We start from the raw sequence: 18,403 nt of genomic DNA on the forward strand, positions 1-18,403 counted from the left end.
TTTTAAAATGTAATTGATTGTATTATATGTCTTCTGGAAAATAAATGAGGTGAATTGAATTGAATTGATATTTGGCTATTTTTAAAAAAAAATCCTGTAGGCTACTATGTACAGGGATATTTTCAAAAAATGTCCAAAATATCAAGTTTTTTAAATTTAATTATTATGCGAAAATATTGCTTTATATGATCATATATTGCGATATAATCATCTTATAGTGCCCTAGAAACCAGTTTTGTCGAAGAAAAAACTGGGCAAAAATTGGGTATTTTTTGAAAAAAATCCTGTACTATAAACAGGGATTTTTCAAAAAATTTCCAAAATATCAAGTTTTTAAAATGTTATTATTATGCGATAATATTGCTTTATATGATCATATATTACGATATAATCATCTTATAGTGCCCTAGAAACCAGTTTGTCGAGAAAAAAACTGGGCGAAAATTGGGTATTTTTTGAAAAAAATCCTGAGTGTACTATAGTACAGGGATTTCTTTTAAAAATGGCCAAAATATCAAGTTTTTAAAATTCAATTATTATGCGATAATATTGCTTTATATGATCATATATTGCGATATAATCATCTTATAGTGCCCTAGAAACCAGTTTTGTCGAAAAATAAAACTAGGCGAAAATTGGGTATTTTTTGAAAAAAATCCTGTACTTATAGTACAGGGATTTTTTAAAAAAATGACCAAAATATCAAGTTTTTAAAATTTAATTATTATGCGATAATATTGCGTTATATGATCATATATTGCGATATAATCATCTTATAGTGCCCTAGAAACCATTTTGTCGAAAAAAAAAAATGGTCGAAAATTTGCTATTTTTTGAAAAAAATCCTGTAGTATATAGTACAGGGATTTTCTCAAAAAATGGCCAAAATATCAAGTTTTTAAAATGTAATTATTATGCGATAATATTGCTTTATATGATCATATATTGCGAAATAATCATCTTATAGTGCCCTAGAAACCATTTTGTCGAAAAAAAAAATGGTCGAAAATTTGCTATTTTGAAAAAAATCCTGTAGTAAATAGTACAGGGATTTTTTCAAAAAATGGCCAAAATATCAAGTTTTTAAAATTTAATTATTATGCGATAATATTGCTTTATATGATCATATATTGCGAAATAATCATCTTATAGTGCCCTAGAAACCAGTTTTGTTGAGAAAATAAATAGTCGAAAATTGGCTATTTTTTGCAAAAAAATCCTGTACCATAGTACAGGGATTTTTTCAAAAAATGGCCAAAATATCAAGTTTTTAAAATTCAATTATTATGCGATAGTGTTGCTTTATATGATCATATATTGCGATATAACCATCTTATAGTGCCCTAGAAACCAGTTTTGTCGAAAAAAAAGAGGTGAAAGATGCTACTGTACTATAACGAAAATATAACGAAAATCAATGCTCATTTACCAAAATTAAACGGTTGATGGCGTATGTGTTTATTGGAGTAGTACTACTATACTACTAATCTGACCCACAATCCTCCAATCAAATGACATGGATCTGCTCAGGTGTGTTATAAATAAGTAATAACTATTCCGGTTTTACATCAGCTTCGTGTGACAAAACGTAGAATTAATTCATTCAACCATGTCATGGTCTTGTAGCATAACAAATGTAAAATAAATATCGCTTCATGTCACACAGCATCCCACCCACACATTGAAATTAACTGATCAGCGTAATACACTATCTAAATGGCCAGTTAACTGTTGTCATCTCGCTGTCTGATTTTACGTGACCCGGCATTGAATTTGCGTTTTTTGAAGCCAATATTAATGTTTCCTTCACTATCAGCTGACTGTAAAGATCCAACAGTTTTTTCTTTAAATTGTAAAGTTTCTCTCTTTTGATGTTGCTCGGCCTGTGGTTTGTATTGACTGGTGGTGTAGTTGGCACTTTCCGGAAGCTGAAGGTCAACTGGATCATCATTTCTAAAGGTACAAATAATTAAGAATCAACTTCGGACATGTTTATATTATATTTCATTTTACCTATTTAATTTCACTAATTGTTAATTGGTGTAATTATAAATAACTTTTTAAAAGGTTGCCTCTAGAAAACAAATTGTTTTATCAAAATAAATTGAATCTGCGAAGTGCATTTACTAAATGATGATAGGATAGTTGGTTACCTGACTTCAATCATCTGCCATTGTCCATATGCATCACTTGCAGCTTTCCTTTTCTCTCCTTTACCTGTTTCATCTTTAGTTGTACCATCCATAGTTGTAGTCTAATCATGAATAAAGTAATGAACATGTTAAAAACAATTATCTATCTTATCAATATAATTCAAATCATTGAAATGTTCTGATTGTCATTTTCATTATAAGTTCAATAATGCAACTGCAGTAATTTGTCTGCAAATATTATTGCTTATGTTATCCAAAACAGTACAAGTGTATTTACTATATATTGCTATATAGTGTTGTCTAAATCTTAAACCGTATAACTCCAACCCAGTCTTCAGTATACATCATGAAGAAGCCTACTATCTAATTACAAAATGCAAGAACTTTATTAACAATAAAAACAATATAACACACTGGTTACTTGGTAAATTATTCTTATAAAATGCAGTAAACTAATTTACTAGATAACAATTTTTATTTTAGCTGTATATTTTTCAGACACACATTTAATGGCATTCTAGTTAACAAAAATTAAATGTACTAGATTTGTAATGTAGATTAATTATTTAGTTTGTTTACACCAAATGGAGTTATATTTACAATATGTGTAAATAAGTAAAATAGTATCAACTCAATCGATTCATTGTATCATAATAACATTGAAATGGGTTAATTAATACTAATAGTTAATTCCTAATGTTTTTACTTCAATATAATTATAATTGTAAGTGGTAAAATAGCTTGCTAGAAGATATTGAAATAATATCTGCATTGTTGAAACAAAGTTTCTGATAGTTGAAACACTTATCAAAGACACTAGAACTGACCACTGCATTCTCTTCTTTGTCTTGTTGTTCTGCCAAAGAAACAAAGCTTGCTGGCACTTCCCAGGTTGTTTCTGTAATTGAACAAAACAATGATGGAAAAAGACGATATACTCAGAAAAACAAAATATCTCTACTGTAACTTTCTATATAATCTTCTAACAAATTGCACAATAATTTCCCTAACATATAAAGTTATATATTACATAAATTGCACTACTTGTATATATGTATTTTTTGTCTTTTTAACCAGATGATATGGTTAAAAACACTTATTTTGTTAATATAATTTTGATTTTTAATAAAAACTATATCATGTATATGATCTGAAACTACACCACAATAAAGCAACTATTGAGTCTCTACACTGAACTAACAATTTAGGAAAATACTATGCAACTAATTAACAAAATGTGTGTTACAACTTACTAGAGGTAACTGTGTTCCAATAATATGTGTATCCCTCTTCACTAGTTGCTTCCATCCATGTGCCAATACTTTCATTGTCTTTTACTAATGTTCCTTTTTCCTTTGCTTTTCTCTGTCGGTCTTTTTCATCCTTTTTAGCTTGATCTTATACAGTAATGTAAATTAGATTTTAAACGACTTTATTTTGTGACAAACCTTACTTAGATCATAGATAATAGTTCCCTATACCTGTAACATCTCTATGTTTTGATCCATGGAGCCGAGCATAAAAAGTGGGGTTTCAACTCTAACCGTTCATATAGTGGTCAAGTCACTGACAACAAAAGTGACTTTTAGGCAAATGTTTACCTTGGCGTTCAAATACATGAAGCAAATAGGCCGTAACATTTGAATAGTTGCTGGCATAATGCAAACTAACCACTTGTGAAATATGTAAATAAACCAACATGAATCAAATACCTTCAAACTGCTTCTGTTTAAATTCTGCAGAAGCAGAAACACCATACTGACTGGCTAATGATGGGTCATTCTTTAGATCTTGTTCAAATGCTTTAAGAGCTGCCTTTAAAAAAGAAGATACAGAAGCTTAAAAGTAAAATCTATAGTAGTATATGTTTAGTATTCAGCTGATTGTAATACTCAATCATTCATTTATTAATATACCTTTTCAATTGCAGCCATAGACTTTTTTGCAGCCTGTTCATCCTTGTGTTTCTGTAAACCACTTTTCCGGAGTTCATTGATTCGTTTTTCAACATTTTCTTTGTGCTTTTTTCCTCTTTCATGAAAATCTACACTCTATAAAAACAATTAATGTTATATCCAGTTGGGTATTGTTATATATATTAAATATATTATAAAATATACTATCACTGCAGCATTCATAATACAACTTGTGGAAGACTTAAAGCTCAGGTACAGGCATGAATTTTAAATGTAATATCTGGTTAATTGTACATAAATCAAATATTTGTAATGAAATCAAGACAAAAAAACATGAATTTCCCTTAATATGGTCAAATACAAAATTTGGCAAAATTCTGCCATAAAAACCAGGAAGACTTTTTTTCAGTAGTTAGATAGTTAACCTAATGTAATAACATGTCTGGTGACTCCCTAGAAGGTGAAAAAAGATGGTGGATATACAGTGGATAATTTTTGCTATAGCATGAAAATAAAAATCTGAAGTTGAATAAAAATACCAGAAATGTAAAATTCAAGTTATATTACCTATATTTAGTCGTCTGATAACATTTTTTACCACACCGTTTAGTTTTCATAGCTTTTTAAAATGCCTCTCTATTTACAAAATTTGTGTACAAAAGAATAGAGATTTTACTGTGTAATTTGAACTATCCCCCCACTGATAAGAAAGTGCTTATTTTCAACAAGCTCGTGTAACACAAATAAAATCCCAAAAATTATATTGATTGATTGAAGTGTGCAAAATTGACATTGAAATCCACTGCAATATAAGTAAAAAATAGCATCATATACTTGTTACTTAACTGCTTTGTTTTCAGCTATCCAGCACTTGCAAAAATCACAGAATTTTTTTGGCTGAGACTTCCAGTATGTTGCCCTAGACATAAATAAGCAAGTAAGAGAGAAAACAGTTTTTTTGGCATTAACAAATCTCAATATTTCTACAGTAATACACATTTATAATAATTTAAAAGTTTAATTTATAAAATATACTTTAATTAATAATAATAAATCTATTTACAGTAACTTACATGATTCTTCCTGTTGGTCTATTTTACATATAGGTAGACCATTTGTAACACCAGAACACGATTGGATGATAACAGAACAAACTTCTACTGACATTATATAAAAACATGTTCAATAACAAGTAATGACGGAGTGTACAATAATTTTTAAGTGTTGAATAGTCCAACAAACAATAAAATGCAATTATATTATAGGCCTACCTACCTATACTATCAGACTATGGAATGAATGAATAAAGAACTAAAATAAAAAACTAACTAGCTAGAACCTAGGCCCTTGGCCTAAAATTATAAGGTTTGGTGGAACGATTTGGCCAACTTTTGGGATGAAACATTTCATTTTTAATGAGGCCTAGTCCTACTTCTTTAGCTAGGCCTAGGTAGGCTAGGCCGCAACGTCCCGAGCCTGGGTCAAAACCTTCCGGGGCGAAATCGTCCCTCAGTGGGTGACCTGGGTGGGGCGAATCGTCCTGCCAGCTACACTTCGAGGTTAATGTGTTTCCTAGTAGTATACTACAGTAGCTTAGGATTACGTAATACTATTACTATACATATAGGCCTAATTTAATACGTGCTTATGCAGTTTTGTACCCACTAACAATTATTCTAGACCTTATCTTCGCAATAGTCGCGTCGTCGTTTTTTTAATGGATGCCACAACCACAAAATCAATCTTCGTGTTGGTGGTCCTCTGAGTTGTTATTTTCGCATTCATTGATTGGTTGAGAAATTTTCATTACTCTCGGTGCCTACTCTGTATTTTTATAGGTCTACGATATCATACCACTGAAATCAGTTTACTTTTAAAAGTAGTATATTTAATTCAATTTAATAATCTAAATACTCTGTGAGAAAGCTTGCTTTTTAAAATTTAATCAATATGTTTTTTTTCTTGAAACGGCATGAGCCAATAGCAATATTTGTTTTACAGCGTTTAGGTGTACTCTCTGGGCATGCGCACTGTTTCTCTGCGGTGTTGTTGATATTATTTTTTTCGTTATGTTGCGCGAGATAAATTCTCCCTTCTTTAAAAAACTGATGCTGCAACACACACGATTATGTGTTTTCATCAATTAAAATTAATAAATTGTTAATCAACTTTTTAAATATGCTTATATTAATAAATGATTTCAATAACTTAAAATTCTGAAGCAACTAAGAAATTAAAATGGTATGTACGTCGTCTGAAACGTCCACGTTTGTTGGAGGTTTTTTCAGTTGAGTTAGGCTAGGCCTCTCTAGACTAGCTAGGCCTAGGCTAGGAGGTAGGCCGGTCTAGCATGGCCTAAGTACAGGTAAATGCTAACTTATCTAATCTAGGCCTACCTAGCATAGAATGCGTGCCGCCTAGCTAGGGCTAGGCCTAGCCATAATTTTTATAATTATTATGAAAATTATGGCTGGCTACGCATAATAAAAAGACTAGCCTAGGCCAGGCCTAATAATATTTAATAATAAGATGGCATCATGCATGCAGTGCAGATAGATACCAGTCATCCATTTTTTACTAACTGACAGCACTCTGGGCCTATGTGTCTAGCCTAGTTTATCATCAAATAATCTAGTAATTATGACGTAGAAGAGGGCCAGCAGTAATAGTATAGGCATTCCGACAATTAATTGATTTTTTTTAATTTGTAATCGTTTTTAACAGTATTTTAACATTTGCCTAAATTAGGGGCCTATATAGTGTTTTTGCAAGATCTTTCCATTCCATTCTTTTTTTAAGTGAACCAATAACATGTCTTGAATCATTGCTTCTTAATACAAAAAACTTGAACAAGATCCATTTGATCCGAATCATTAATTAACAATACAAATGTTGTTTCTTTACAGGATACGGAACTAGATACAGGTAACGTAATATACCGTATATGTTAAATTAGTTCAATTACCCGATACAAAATACATTTAAAGAGAAGTTATATTTATATGATTGCAAAAAAGCTATTCTCATGTAGTGACCAACAATTTAACTAACCTTTTTGTTTGTTTTGGTTAGAATAAATAAAAAAAGAATGTATTATTATTATTAAGTTTGCATTGTTTCTATAGAGTGGGACGACGTTAATCTTGAGCGAGATGGAATGAAGGGGGGAGCTGATCCCCTTCTTAGCCAAGAGCCAGCCAGTGTGCTACCCTCTTACAAGAGCCTTATGGATGCTGATTTGGTAATTGTTTTCACTTTATTATAGTCATTCCAGTTCGTAAATAAGTAGATCTACTAGTCATGTTTAAAATCTTAATATTAAGATTTATTAAATACCATAATAAAAAATTTACAGCTGACAGAAAAGTATGGTTTAGTATATAGTAGAAAGTATACAGTATCAAAAGCAAATTACTGAAAAATGACAATGCTGTGGGTATCAGTGGCTGAATCTCAATGGAGATACAAATAAAATAAGCACTAAAAAAATGACAATGCTGTGGGTATCAGTGGCTGAATCTCAATGGAGATACAAATAAAATAAGCACTGAAAAAATGACAATGCTGTGGGTATCAGTGACTGGATCTCAATGGAGATTCAAAATAAAATAAGCACTGAAAACATGACAATGCTGTGGGTATCAGTGGCTGAATCTCAATGGAGATACAAATAAAATAAGCACTGAAAAAATGACAATGCTGTGGGTATCAGTGGCTGAATCTCAATGGAGATACAAAATAAAATAAGCACTGAAAACATGACAATGCTGTGGGTATCAGTGGCTGAATCTCAATGGAGATACAAAATAAAATAAGCACTGAAAACATGACAATGCTGTGGGTATCAGTGGCTGAATCTCAATGGAGATACAAATAAAATAAGCACTGAAAACATGACAATGCTGTGGGTATCAGTGGCTGAATCTCAATGGAGATACAAAATAAAATAAGCACTGAAAACATGACAATGCTGTGGGTATCAGTGGCTGAATCTCAATGGAGATACAAAATAAAATAAGCACTGACAACATGACAATGCTGTGGGTATCAGTGGCTGAATCTCAATGGAGATACAAATAAAATAAGCACTGAAAACATGACAATGCTGTGGGTATCAGTGGCTGAATCTCAATGGAGATACAAACTTAGAAATGTATTTCATTGTAAACAGTTCTAATTATGTGTAACCTTAAACTTCAAGCTTAATGATGATGATGAAAACAATTAATCTGGTAATTGTAGACATATATATCAATAATATTTTTACTTGACACCAAGTTTATGTTAATGTGGCCTCAAAATATTTGCACTATAATAAGTATTAAGTGTGGAATATGTGGTAGTTATCTTGATATATTGGCATAAGGCAATCAATTAAATCTTGTTTTGCAAAATCTTTTATTTATTTTTGGCTTTTATTTCAGGGTCATGATTTCAGCGATGATAAACTTTTGAAATCAGGACGCTTGTACAGCTTATATTTACTGAATTCAGAACATAGTAATGAGATAGATAAAAAGACATCAAAGGAACAATGCAGTGAAACAGCTGGAAATGATGAAGCCCTATATGAAGGAATGCCATTTTATGAGATGAAAGGAAAGGATTTTGGTTAGTACACAATTTATAGTGCTTGGATTTATATAACATATTACCAAATTGTATTTCATTGATTGGAATATGTTGTGAAAACTATAAGTTGTGCAGAGGCTGTAATATAATTGTTTCTTTATATTGGTTGTCTAGGTCCCTGTGCCTATTGTAATATGTGGCGAAGTGAGGCTGTAATATAATTGTTTCTTTATATTGATTGTCTAGGTCCCTGTGCCTATTGTAATATGTGGCGAAGTGTACATTTCATGTCGTACTGTAGACGCTACCCATTCTGCAGTGTGTCTTGTACAAAGAAGTTTGCAGTTTGTAAAAAGGAAAAAGGTGAATTGCAGGAGAAATCACCAGACCACTCTCCATATGCTAAGAATCTGCAGGTATTGGTTTATACTTTACTTAAGACCACTCTCCATATGCTAAGAATCTGCAGGTATTGTTTTATACTTTACTTAAGACCACTCTCCATATGCTAAGAATCTGCAGGTATTGGTTTATACTTTCCTTAAGACCACTCTCAATATGCTAAGAATCTGCAGGTATTGGTTTATACTTTACTTAAGACCACTCTCCATATGCTAAGAATCTGCAGGTATTGGTTTATACTTTACTTAAGACCACTCTCAATATGCTAAGAATCTTCAGATATTGTTTTATACTTTACTTAAGACCAATCTCAATATGCTAAGAATCTTCAGGTATTGTTTTATACTTTACTTAAGACCACTCTCAATATGCTAAGAATCTTCAGGTATTGTTTTATACTTTACTTAAGACCACTCTCAATATGCTAAGAATCTTCAGGTATTGGTTTATACTTTACTTAAGACCACTCTCAATATGCTAAGAATCTTCAGGTATTGTTTTATACTTTACTTAAGACCACTCTCAATATGCTAAGAATCTTCAGGTATTGTTTTATACTTTACTTAAGACCACTCTCAATATGCTAAGAATCTTCAGGTATTGTTTTATACTTTACTTAAGACCACTCTCAATACGCTAAGAATCTTCAGGTATTGGTTTATACTTCTACTTATTGATTCTCTGTATTAAGTGCAACAGACAGTGTTTGCATCAGTATGATAATTTCAAGTAACATAATTTAAAAAAAATATTTGTCTATAGGTACCAACATTGTTCCCTCAAGACCGTGCCAAACCGCTGTTCCCTGCTCATGAGGGTGGAAGAAAAGTGGCGACCATCTGTAACCAGAACGGTCTTCAAACGTTCAGTTGGACAAGGTATCTTGAATCTGAATGCTCTGAAGCTGCTCCCATTAAATGCTTCCATCATGTAAGTATACTTGTGCCCTAATGTTCAGTTGGACAAGGTATCTTGAATCTGAATGCTCTGAAGCTGCTCCCATTAAATGCTTCCATCATGTAAGTATACTTGTGCCCTAACGTTCAGTTGGACAAGGTATCTTGAATCTGAATGCTCTGAAGCTGCTCCCATTAAATGCTTCCATCATGTAAGTATACTTGTGCCCTAACGTTCAGTTGGACAAGGTATCTTGAATCTGAATGCTCTCAAGCTGCTCCCATTAAATGCTTCCATCATGTAAGTATACTTGTGCCCTAATGTTCAGTTGGACAAGGTATCTTGAATCTGAATGCTCTGAAGCTGCTCCCATTAAATGCTTCCATCATGTAAGTATACTTGTGTGTAATTAAATATTAAGATGGTTATTTTAATGTGATCAAATGGATACCAATCTAATCTAAGAAACAACCTATATTTATAATATTGTTTGTATTCTGTAGGCACCAATGTTTAAGGAGTGGAAATGCTCAATGTTGAGTGCATTAATTGAAGTTAACAACAGAGATGGTGGAGAAGATAAAGATTATTTTTGGATTGCTAGGATAGTACAGGTTGCTGGTAAGGTTTTTAGGAAAATAAATAGGAATATTATAATCTTATTTATTTTGTGTATAACCTGGATAAAACAATTATTGTGGTTCAGTCCTGCTATTGGCCCTGACCATCTCATCTAATTAATTAGCATTAGTTAGTTAGTATCAGGAATTACAAGTACTTGTTCTGCCAAGCTGGGATGAAAGATTGAAATGGAATTTTTTTGTATAAATATTTTTTTTTCTTATTTCTTTTTACTTAGGTTATAAAGCTTTACTTCGGTTTGAAGGGTATGGTATTGACAGTTCCAAAGACTTTTGGGTTCATCTATGCAAGATTGAATGCTACCCAGTCAATGGAGCAGAAAAAGTAGGCAGGAAGCTTAGACCCCCTAAAGGTACATGATTATTAATATTAAAACCTAAATCAAGTGCACCTTACCCTGGCTTCATCATCCCCTGTCAGATGTAGCTGTCATTCATTTCTGTTCTGCGCTGTCCTAGTCCCAGTTGTTCCTCTATAAGATATGATATCGTCCCTCCATCTGCGTTTCTGTCTTCCCCTTCTTTTTTCTGATTCTCGACTGCAATTCTTTGTTGTCTTCTCTTCTTGACCTGCCCATCAACATTTCGCTTCTTTTACTTTGTCCCTTGTGACTCTTATCTTGTTTCTGATTTTGTATGTATTATTTGAAAATTACCATCCTTCTTGAGATATATTGAGATACATAATAATAATAATAAGTAATAATTTCACTATTGGTGAATTTTAGTACTGTAATTCATATTTTCAGACCTTATGGAGAAGATAGGTTCTAACTGGTTGGAGTTTGTTAATAGAGTTGCTCACCAAAGTGCACCTACAATTCAGATATCAAAAGAATTGGTAAGAAATGTTTATTTCCACTTGATGTGATTTACATGTCTTCCAGAGTGGATACCTAACTATAGATAATGTTTATGTAAAAACTTGCAGATTGAAGAAGAACTAAGATGCCCATTTCAACCCAACATGCAGTTAGAAGCTGTGTACAAGAGAATGATTTCCAGTACATGTTCAGCCACTATCCAAGCGGTAGTATCTAATAGGTTACAAGTGCAATATGATACTATACATGATCCAAACAGAGACTTTTGGTATAATTCATCATCACCGTTGATTCATCCCAAAGGCTGGTCAAGGAAAGTAGGACATCCACTCATTGACACATCTTGTAAGTTTTGTATCTTTTGCACCAACAATAATAATCTTTCCTTCCAACCACAATTATTTATATTCATTTTTTCTGTGTTTTGTATGTTTGTAATTTTACAAAAAAATATAAAGTACTATACATGTTTTTTGTTAGCATACAAGAACGAAGCTCTAGACAGGGGTAGGCACACCTATGATGCACCAAGTCATTTGTTTAAGGATGTAAGAATAATCTTTTTTGTTTTATAGTTCATTGTTATTGTGATTTATTTTTAATTCACAATTAATTTAAAAATTATAGTATCTTGTGTTTGAAAGAGACTATTTTGTATTGATGATGACGTTAGAATCATTAAGATAAATTATAGTATCTTGTGTTTGAAAGAGACTATTGTGTATTGATGATGACGTTAGAATCATTAAGATAAATTATAGTATCTTGTGTTTGAAAGAGACTATTTTGTATTGATGATGACGTTAGAATCATTAAGATAAATTATTGATCTTGTGTTTGAAAGAGACTATTTTGTATTGATGATGACGTTAGAATCATTAAGATAAATTATTGATCTTGTTTCAAGCCTCCCCTTTTTGGAGAAAAGCACAATTTTCACAATGGCATGAAGTTAGAAGCTGTTGACCCTCTGAAACTTGGTAATATATGCGTAGCCACAATACGCTGTGTGTTAAGAGATGGATACCTGATGGTAGAGATAGATTCAATGGGTGATGCACCTAAGAAGGAACCATTCTGCTATCATCGCAGCTCAGCTTCTATACTACCAGTTGGTTTTTGTGACTACCATAAGATCGAACTGGTTCCACCACAGGGTAGGTTGGCTTTGTTTATCTTTTACAGACCAAATATTATCTCGTACTAAACTGGTAAATATATATTGTCCATAAGAATATACACTAAAATATATTTGCAAATAGGTCAAAAGAAATCGGCTCTCACTATTAACCATGAAATGCATTGTAAAGTCTAGATGTTTAGTTCAATTATTTCGTTTCTTTTTTAGGTTACACAAACATATTTGACTGGGATGACTATTTGCGTAGAACTAACTCTCTTGCAGCCCCTGTTGAACTCTTTCAACAGGTAAGTACACATTATAATTGGATAAGAAGTGATGCTGCTATAATTACTAAACATTCTAATGTTTGCCATTGTCAAGTTTTATGCTATGTGGTATGGAAAGTGTTGAGTTTAATATTTTAAACTAAAAGTACTGTAATAATATTAATGTTGTTTATTTGTAGGATGTTACTAATCCAGGGTGGAAAATAGGGCACAAAGTGGAGGCAGTCGACCTGATTGAATCTTCGTTTATTTGTGTTGGTACCATAACAAAGATTGCTGGACCTCTTATCCAAGTACATTTTGATGGCTGGGACTCTTCTTATGATCAATGGGTTGAAATGCACAGTCGTGATGTGTACCCTGTTGGATGGTGTGAGATGACCTCATATCCTTTACAGCCACCTAAAATATCAGGTAATATTTAATAGTACAGTACTAACAAACCATTCATTATAAGTTATGTTTATTAACTGTTTAAACTGTAAAAATCTGGTTTTTATATCAATTTTTCACTCAATATAAGTGTATACTGTTCTATGCTAAACATTTCTTTTAAATTAGAAAAAATGGAATATTCTCCACCTGTCCCAGTGCTTCCACCATCATTGGCCAAGAAAAAGAAATCCACATCATCATGTGCTTCAAGGAGTAAGTTTGCAATTAATAATATTTGATTATTATTATTAACCTTGTTAATGTTCCTGGCTCTTTTACTTTATCGTTGATAGCTTTCTGCTTATTTTATTTTGTATCTCCATTGAGATCCAGCCACTGATACCCACAGCATTGTCATTTGTTTGAGTAATTTGCCTTTGGATTTATTTTGTAAAAGTTTTTTTTAAATGAGCATGGTTTTATGTTTCATATTTTGTGTTATCTGGGTATTTTATGAAATACTACTTGTATTTTTAACAGAGAGGAAAAACAGTGAGTGCAATCCAAGTAAACAGAGGATTTCTGTGAATGCTGTTAATGCTGATGCTATTTATAGATTTTCTGATGAAGAAGATCTCTGCTTTCCCTTGCCTAAAACAAAACCCAGTATAGAGAAAAAGAAGAAACCATCTGAAAAGAAAACTCCTAATGAGAAGAAATGTGAAAAGAAACCAGCCAGTAAAAAGGTGTCTGAAAAGAAAAAAGAACAATCCGAGGGGAAGAGGAAGGTTGAGAAAATTTCGAAAAAGCTTGAGAAGAAAAGCCAGAAGAATTTAAAGTTGAATATAGATAAAGCAACAGAAATAAAATATAATTTGATGTCACCAGATGTGCTAGAAATCTTGTCAAGACTGAAGAAGGAAGTTAAACAGTCTGATGAAAAAAATGGAGCAGTAGTTGATGGCAGTGTTTTAACAGTTAATGGTAAAAAAACAGAGTCTCTTTTATCTTCTAAATCCAATGATTTGTCATATTCAACAGCTGTAACTAATGTAGCTGCAGCAACTCTGAAAACATCACAGCTCAAGCAAAAGACAGATCCTCCTTCATATCCTACCAACACTGTAATCAAGAATGAACCAGAATCTATACCAACAAAAAGGTTAACTCCAAATATCAATAACATCCCACATCTTGACTTAAACAGCACTTCACAAGGAGCATTATTACGACAAATTGCACTATCGTCCAACAAATCAAAAGCAACAAAAACAAAACAGAAGGCTCGTAATTGTCCTGCACAAGTACCAAAGAAGACAATAGCTAAAACCAAGGCTGAAAAACAAAGGTCTGTTCCCAACTCACCAATTGCTAGAACTAGCCATCTAGCTACTCTACTCAATCTACCTGGTCAGATTGATCTGATAAGATTGGAACCTCATATCTACAATGGATTTGTAGAACCCAGAACAAAACTAAAAACAACTGATTCAATATCTTCAGGTGACAATCTAGACAGATATTCTGGGCAGTCATCAGATGTTGTTAAAGCATTTGCCTTGAATAATCCAAATGTTCCTTCATTACACCAAGTGACATCACCAGTAACTTCACCTCAAACACATGAATCTGTATTAAGTCAAACACACTCCGTCCAATCTGTAGGAATGCATCCACATAATAAATTGTTAGGAAAAGGATGTCAGACACAGGAAAGCATTTCTGATCATGAGAAGAGTCCTCCACAACATTTTATTCCAATGACTCCTCCACTTCCATCGCCAGTTCAAAATGTTTTAAGACCTGAATTGCCGCCATTTGCCAGTCTTACCCAACATTGGAGAGGTCCTTCCGAGCCACTTGCTATGTGGGCTACTTCCTCAATTGCAAAAACTATTTCTTCAAATACTAAACCAATAGGTGATCCTATGACACCAGCAGCTAGCCCTACATCATCAACTTCTAATTTGTCGCTGCAAACACAGTATACAAACACTGCAATCAACTTCTCAACACACCCCCAGCCACCCAGTCCTTACATGCTGATACCAGCTGGACATGATGGCAAACAATTTGCTATGAAAGCTATCAGTGTGACTTCAAAACCACTACAGATGATTGATCAACCAAACTTACAGTCAATTCATAATCTTGCAAGTTCACCAAATGCTAGCCCTCAACACTCAATGCCCAACACAGGCAGACAAAATCTTTTGAGTGTTCCACCAGAGCAAATAATGCAAATACCAAGGCTTATAAACTCGTCTAGTGTGAAAGTGTCCCATTTGAATCCATTGAATAGCTTTTCAGTTCAGTATGCAAGGCTAGCTCACAATTCAACAGCAGCTCTGCAAGTACAGAAGCAGAACGTTGAAAAGAGAGAAGAAGAAAAGGAAGAGGTGCAACAGAGAAGCCCCAACTTTGACCCCTGGAAGTGGAGTGTGGCAGCAGTTGTTCAGTTCCTGATTGATGCTGGTGAGGGTTCTTGTGCAGATACCTTTCGAAGACAGGTTAGTTTTTTTTTATCACACACCTACTGTTCTAAAAAACTGTATTAGCTAAAATGTAATAATTTCCCATTATAACTGGGAAGTTTAGAATTTCTTCATTTTATAATTTGTTCTGTGCCTGTTCACTTTTATTTATATATAATTATATATTTTTTCTTCAGAAAATTGATGGTCTTAAATTTATGTCTCTAACCAAAGAGCAGATAGCTAAACTGACTGGCATGAAGGTGGCGCCCTCTCTCAAGATTTACCATCAAATTGAGCTTCTCAGATCTCATTACCCATCACCAACAGTAACATAGGCTTGCTCCCATTCCAAGTCTAATCTACAGTATAAGAATTTTCATTGATTTATGGTGTTTTATAAGAGAAATTGTTCATATTTATATGTGATAAATAGCCATTATGTACAATATTATTACAAAGTTATTATTATTAATACATTTTTTTACAGCTGCATCCATACATACATCTGTATTGATTATTGCTTGATCAAGTATTGATGATTCGTTTAATATTTGTAAATCTGTGTTTTATTGGGGTTTTTTTGCTGTGACTTCTATACAAGGTAACAACTGTTAATTAACAAACTGTAAACTACAATATACCTATCTCTTATTTTTTTTGACGACAATGCAATTTTTAAAGGTATTTTAAGTGTCTATTGCTCAAGTATTATGTTTAACAGATATTGTATTTTTAATCATGATTTTAAACTATTAAAGAAAGTTGAATAAGAAATCATACACTAAATCATACACTAAAGCGATTTTGTAAGAATGAACTGAACAGTGAAATACAATGCTTTAGCTTTTGGTTTGTTCAATTTAAAATATAAATAGAATGTTTAGTTTTATACAATGTTTATTATTAAGCAAAAATATTATTTCAGTGAATTAAGTTCAATATTGATGATTTATCTTTCAGTATATACATATAAGAATTCAAAATATTGACATAAATTGTCAAGTTCAAACAGATTAATCTGTGTGGCGGGTGTAACGAATGATGATGTAATTGCTCAGAATGAGTTCAACAGGAGATTAGCCTGTGTGGGCAGGGTGTAACGAATAAAATAACTATTTCTAGTTAAAGAAGATATATTATTAAATACTTATAATTCTAGGGAATACAAGACAAAAGTAAATCAAGATAATTAAAGAATTTTGGAAAATGCAAAAATTATAATAAGAAAAGTAATTTCGGTTATATTTTTGTACGCTTTATTTTGATATGTATTAGCAATTTAAATTATTTATTAAATAAATTAAGTTCTACTAACAAATTAGTAATTTAAGAAAGTTAAATAATATTAAACACCTTAATTCAACAGATAGACCTTGCAACATGTTGATTTATTATTATTGACCATATCAAACGGCTATGCTAAATTATTTCCCCTGTATCCGGAAGCATGCGACATACGTCCGTCGGCCAACAAAATCCCTAATTCGTGTGTTAAGCCTCGTCAGTACTCGACATTATCAGTGTGTTATTTAAAATGGACATTCAAATTATTTCGTATAAGGACTGAACAGGGAGTAGTGTGTTAGTTGGTATTCAGTATTATGTTTAGCAAATTAATACTATCGTTCTTTCAATATTATCGACTTCTTCTCAAAAGATGGCGTATATTTTTATTTTACGATTTCATTTATAATGTTTAAAGAAGTCAAAGTTTCATTTAGAAATGAGAACTCGGATAAGACGTTTATGTTACTATAGATTGAATATTGGTATACTAAAAATACATTGTGTTACTTCACTGTGGCGTTATTTATACCATTTTAACATAAGATAATTCTGTTTTCATGAACACAATTATAGGCAAACATGCAATTTTGTTTAATTAGTTTGGTTAGGTTCTGTATGCCTATTTTATAAGAGTCGTTACATTATTCATGCAGAGAGTATACTTCGAGGTTGTAAATAATATGTATATACGAATAGGATGAGGAGGAGGTATAGACTATACCTAACTCAATGCTTTAAGGGTTAGGGTTAAAAGAGTATCTTATGTATATACGAATAGGATGAGGAGGAGGTATAGACTATACCTAACTCAATGCTTTAAGTAAGAATGCAATAACGTGCCAAACTGCACCAGCTGAATGCTATTATAGAACAACGTGTACAGTAAATATTGTTTAGTTATAAGGATTTTTTTTATTTTAATAAAAGTTTATATAATTATTTGCCAAAAAAAAAACATGAACTGAGGTATGCATGCATAAAGTAATCTATTTGATTATGATTGAATGTTATTAGCTTATATTGTGATTAAGAAACGTCACGATACCTAAACAGTGTTTTCCTTATAACAAATAATGTATTTATTTTCGAGGTCTCATGAGCGTATTAATACGCTATCCTATGTTGTACTGTTCATTTGTATACTATGGTGGTACAACGTTTGATTAAATGACGAAATAGTTGTCAAAGATGAATTTTGTCATGCGTCTATACTTTAAAATAAACATTGCTTGAATGTATTTGATACCACAGCATATTCTACTTTTGTTTGTTCGACGGTAAAATATCAAAATGTGTATAGTGAAAATAATACGAAATTACCATTGAGCAACAACAGCATGGTCGCGTGATGCTGATATTCCGCAATAACTTAATTGATATTCGAAGTTTAAACTTATCTGGTATATAAACAATAATGCCTATAATCAACAGCTGCATCTAAATACTAGT

The 18,403-nt window shown here is 32.3% G+C and overlaps 2 protein-coding genes across 5 annotated transcripts; one reads left to right on the forward strand and one right to left on the reverse strand.

The window, feature by feature from the left end:
* Nucleotides 1–1,434: 1,434 nt before the first annotated feature.
* LOC144842034 (WW domain-binding protein 4-like) lies at nt 1,435–5,825 on the reverse strand. 4 transcript variants are annotated; one of them, XM_078698368.1, is made up of 9 exons: nt 5,739–5,825; nt 5,143–5,226; nt 4,916–4,988; nt 4,070–4,204; nt 3,866–3,968; nt 3,407–3,550; nt 2,981–3,051; nt 2,154–2,254; nt 1,435–1,953 (listed from the first exon to the last, which is right to left on the reverse strand). In XM_078698368.1, coding segments are annotated over exons 2-9 (858 nt in total). In that variant the 5' UTR covers nt 5,145–5,226; nt 5,739–5,825; the 3' UTR covers nt 1,435–1,724. The 4 variants fall into 4 exon arrangements, with proteins under 4 accessions (XP_078554494.1, XP_078554495.1, XP_078554498.1 ...); XM_078698369.1 differs by having other exon boundaries at nt 5,143–5,229; nt 5,739–5,821; XM_078698372.1 differs by having other exon boundaries at nt 5,752–5,766.
* Nucleotides 5,826–6,180: 355 nt separating this feature from the next.
* On the forward strand, nt 6,181–18,147 carry LOC144841940 (uncharacterized). The gene is made up of 17 exons (XM_078698244.1): nt 6,181–6,310; nt 6,976–6,994; nt 7,195–7,310; nt 8,494–8,680; nt 8,888–9,057; nt 9,806–9,973; nt 10,444–10,561; nt 10,800–10,934; nt 11,331–11,422; nt 11,513–11,750; nt 11,886–11,953; nt 12,313–12,562; nt 12,754–12,833; nt 12,995–13,229; nt 13,377–13,463; nt 13,731–15,700; nt 15,862–18,147. Exons 1-17 carry the CDS (start codon nt 6,308–6,310, stop codon nt 16,000–16,002), a joined length of 4,077 nt encoding a protein of 1,358 aa, XP_078554370.1. The 5' UTR covers nt 6,181–6,307; the 3' UTR covers nt 16,003–18,147.
* The last annotated feature ends 256 nt before the right edge of the window (nt 18,148–18,403 follow it).

Source organism: Antedon bifida, chromosome 5 (assembly GCF_963402885.1).
Source record: "Antedon bifida chromosome 5, ecAntBifi1.1, whole genome shotgun sequence".
Taxonomy (NCBI): domain Eukaryota; kingdom Metazoa; phylum Echinodermata; class Crinoidea; order Comatulida; family Antedonidae; genus Antedon; species Antedon bifida.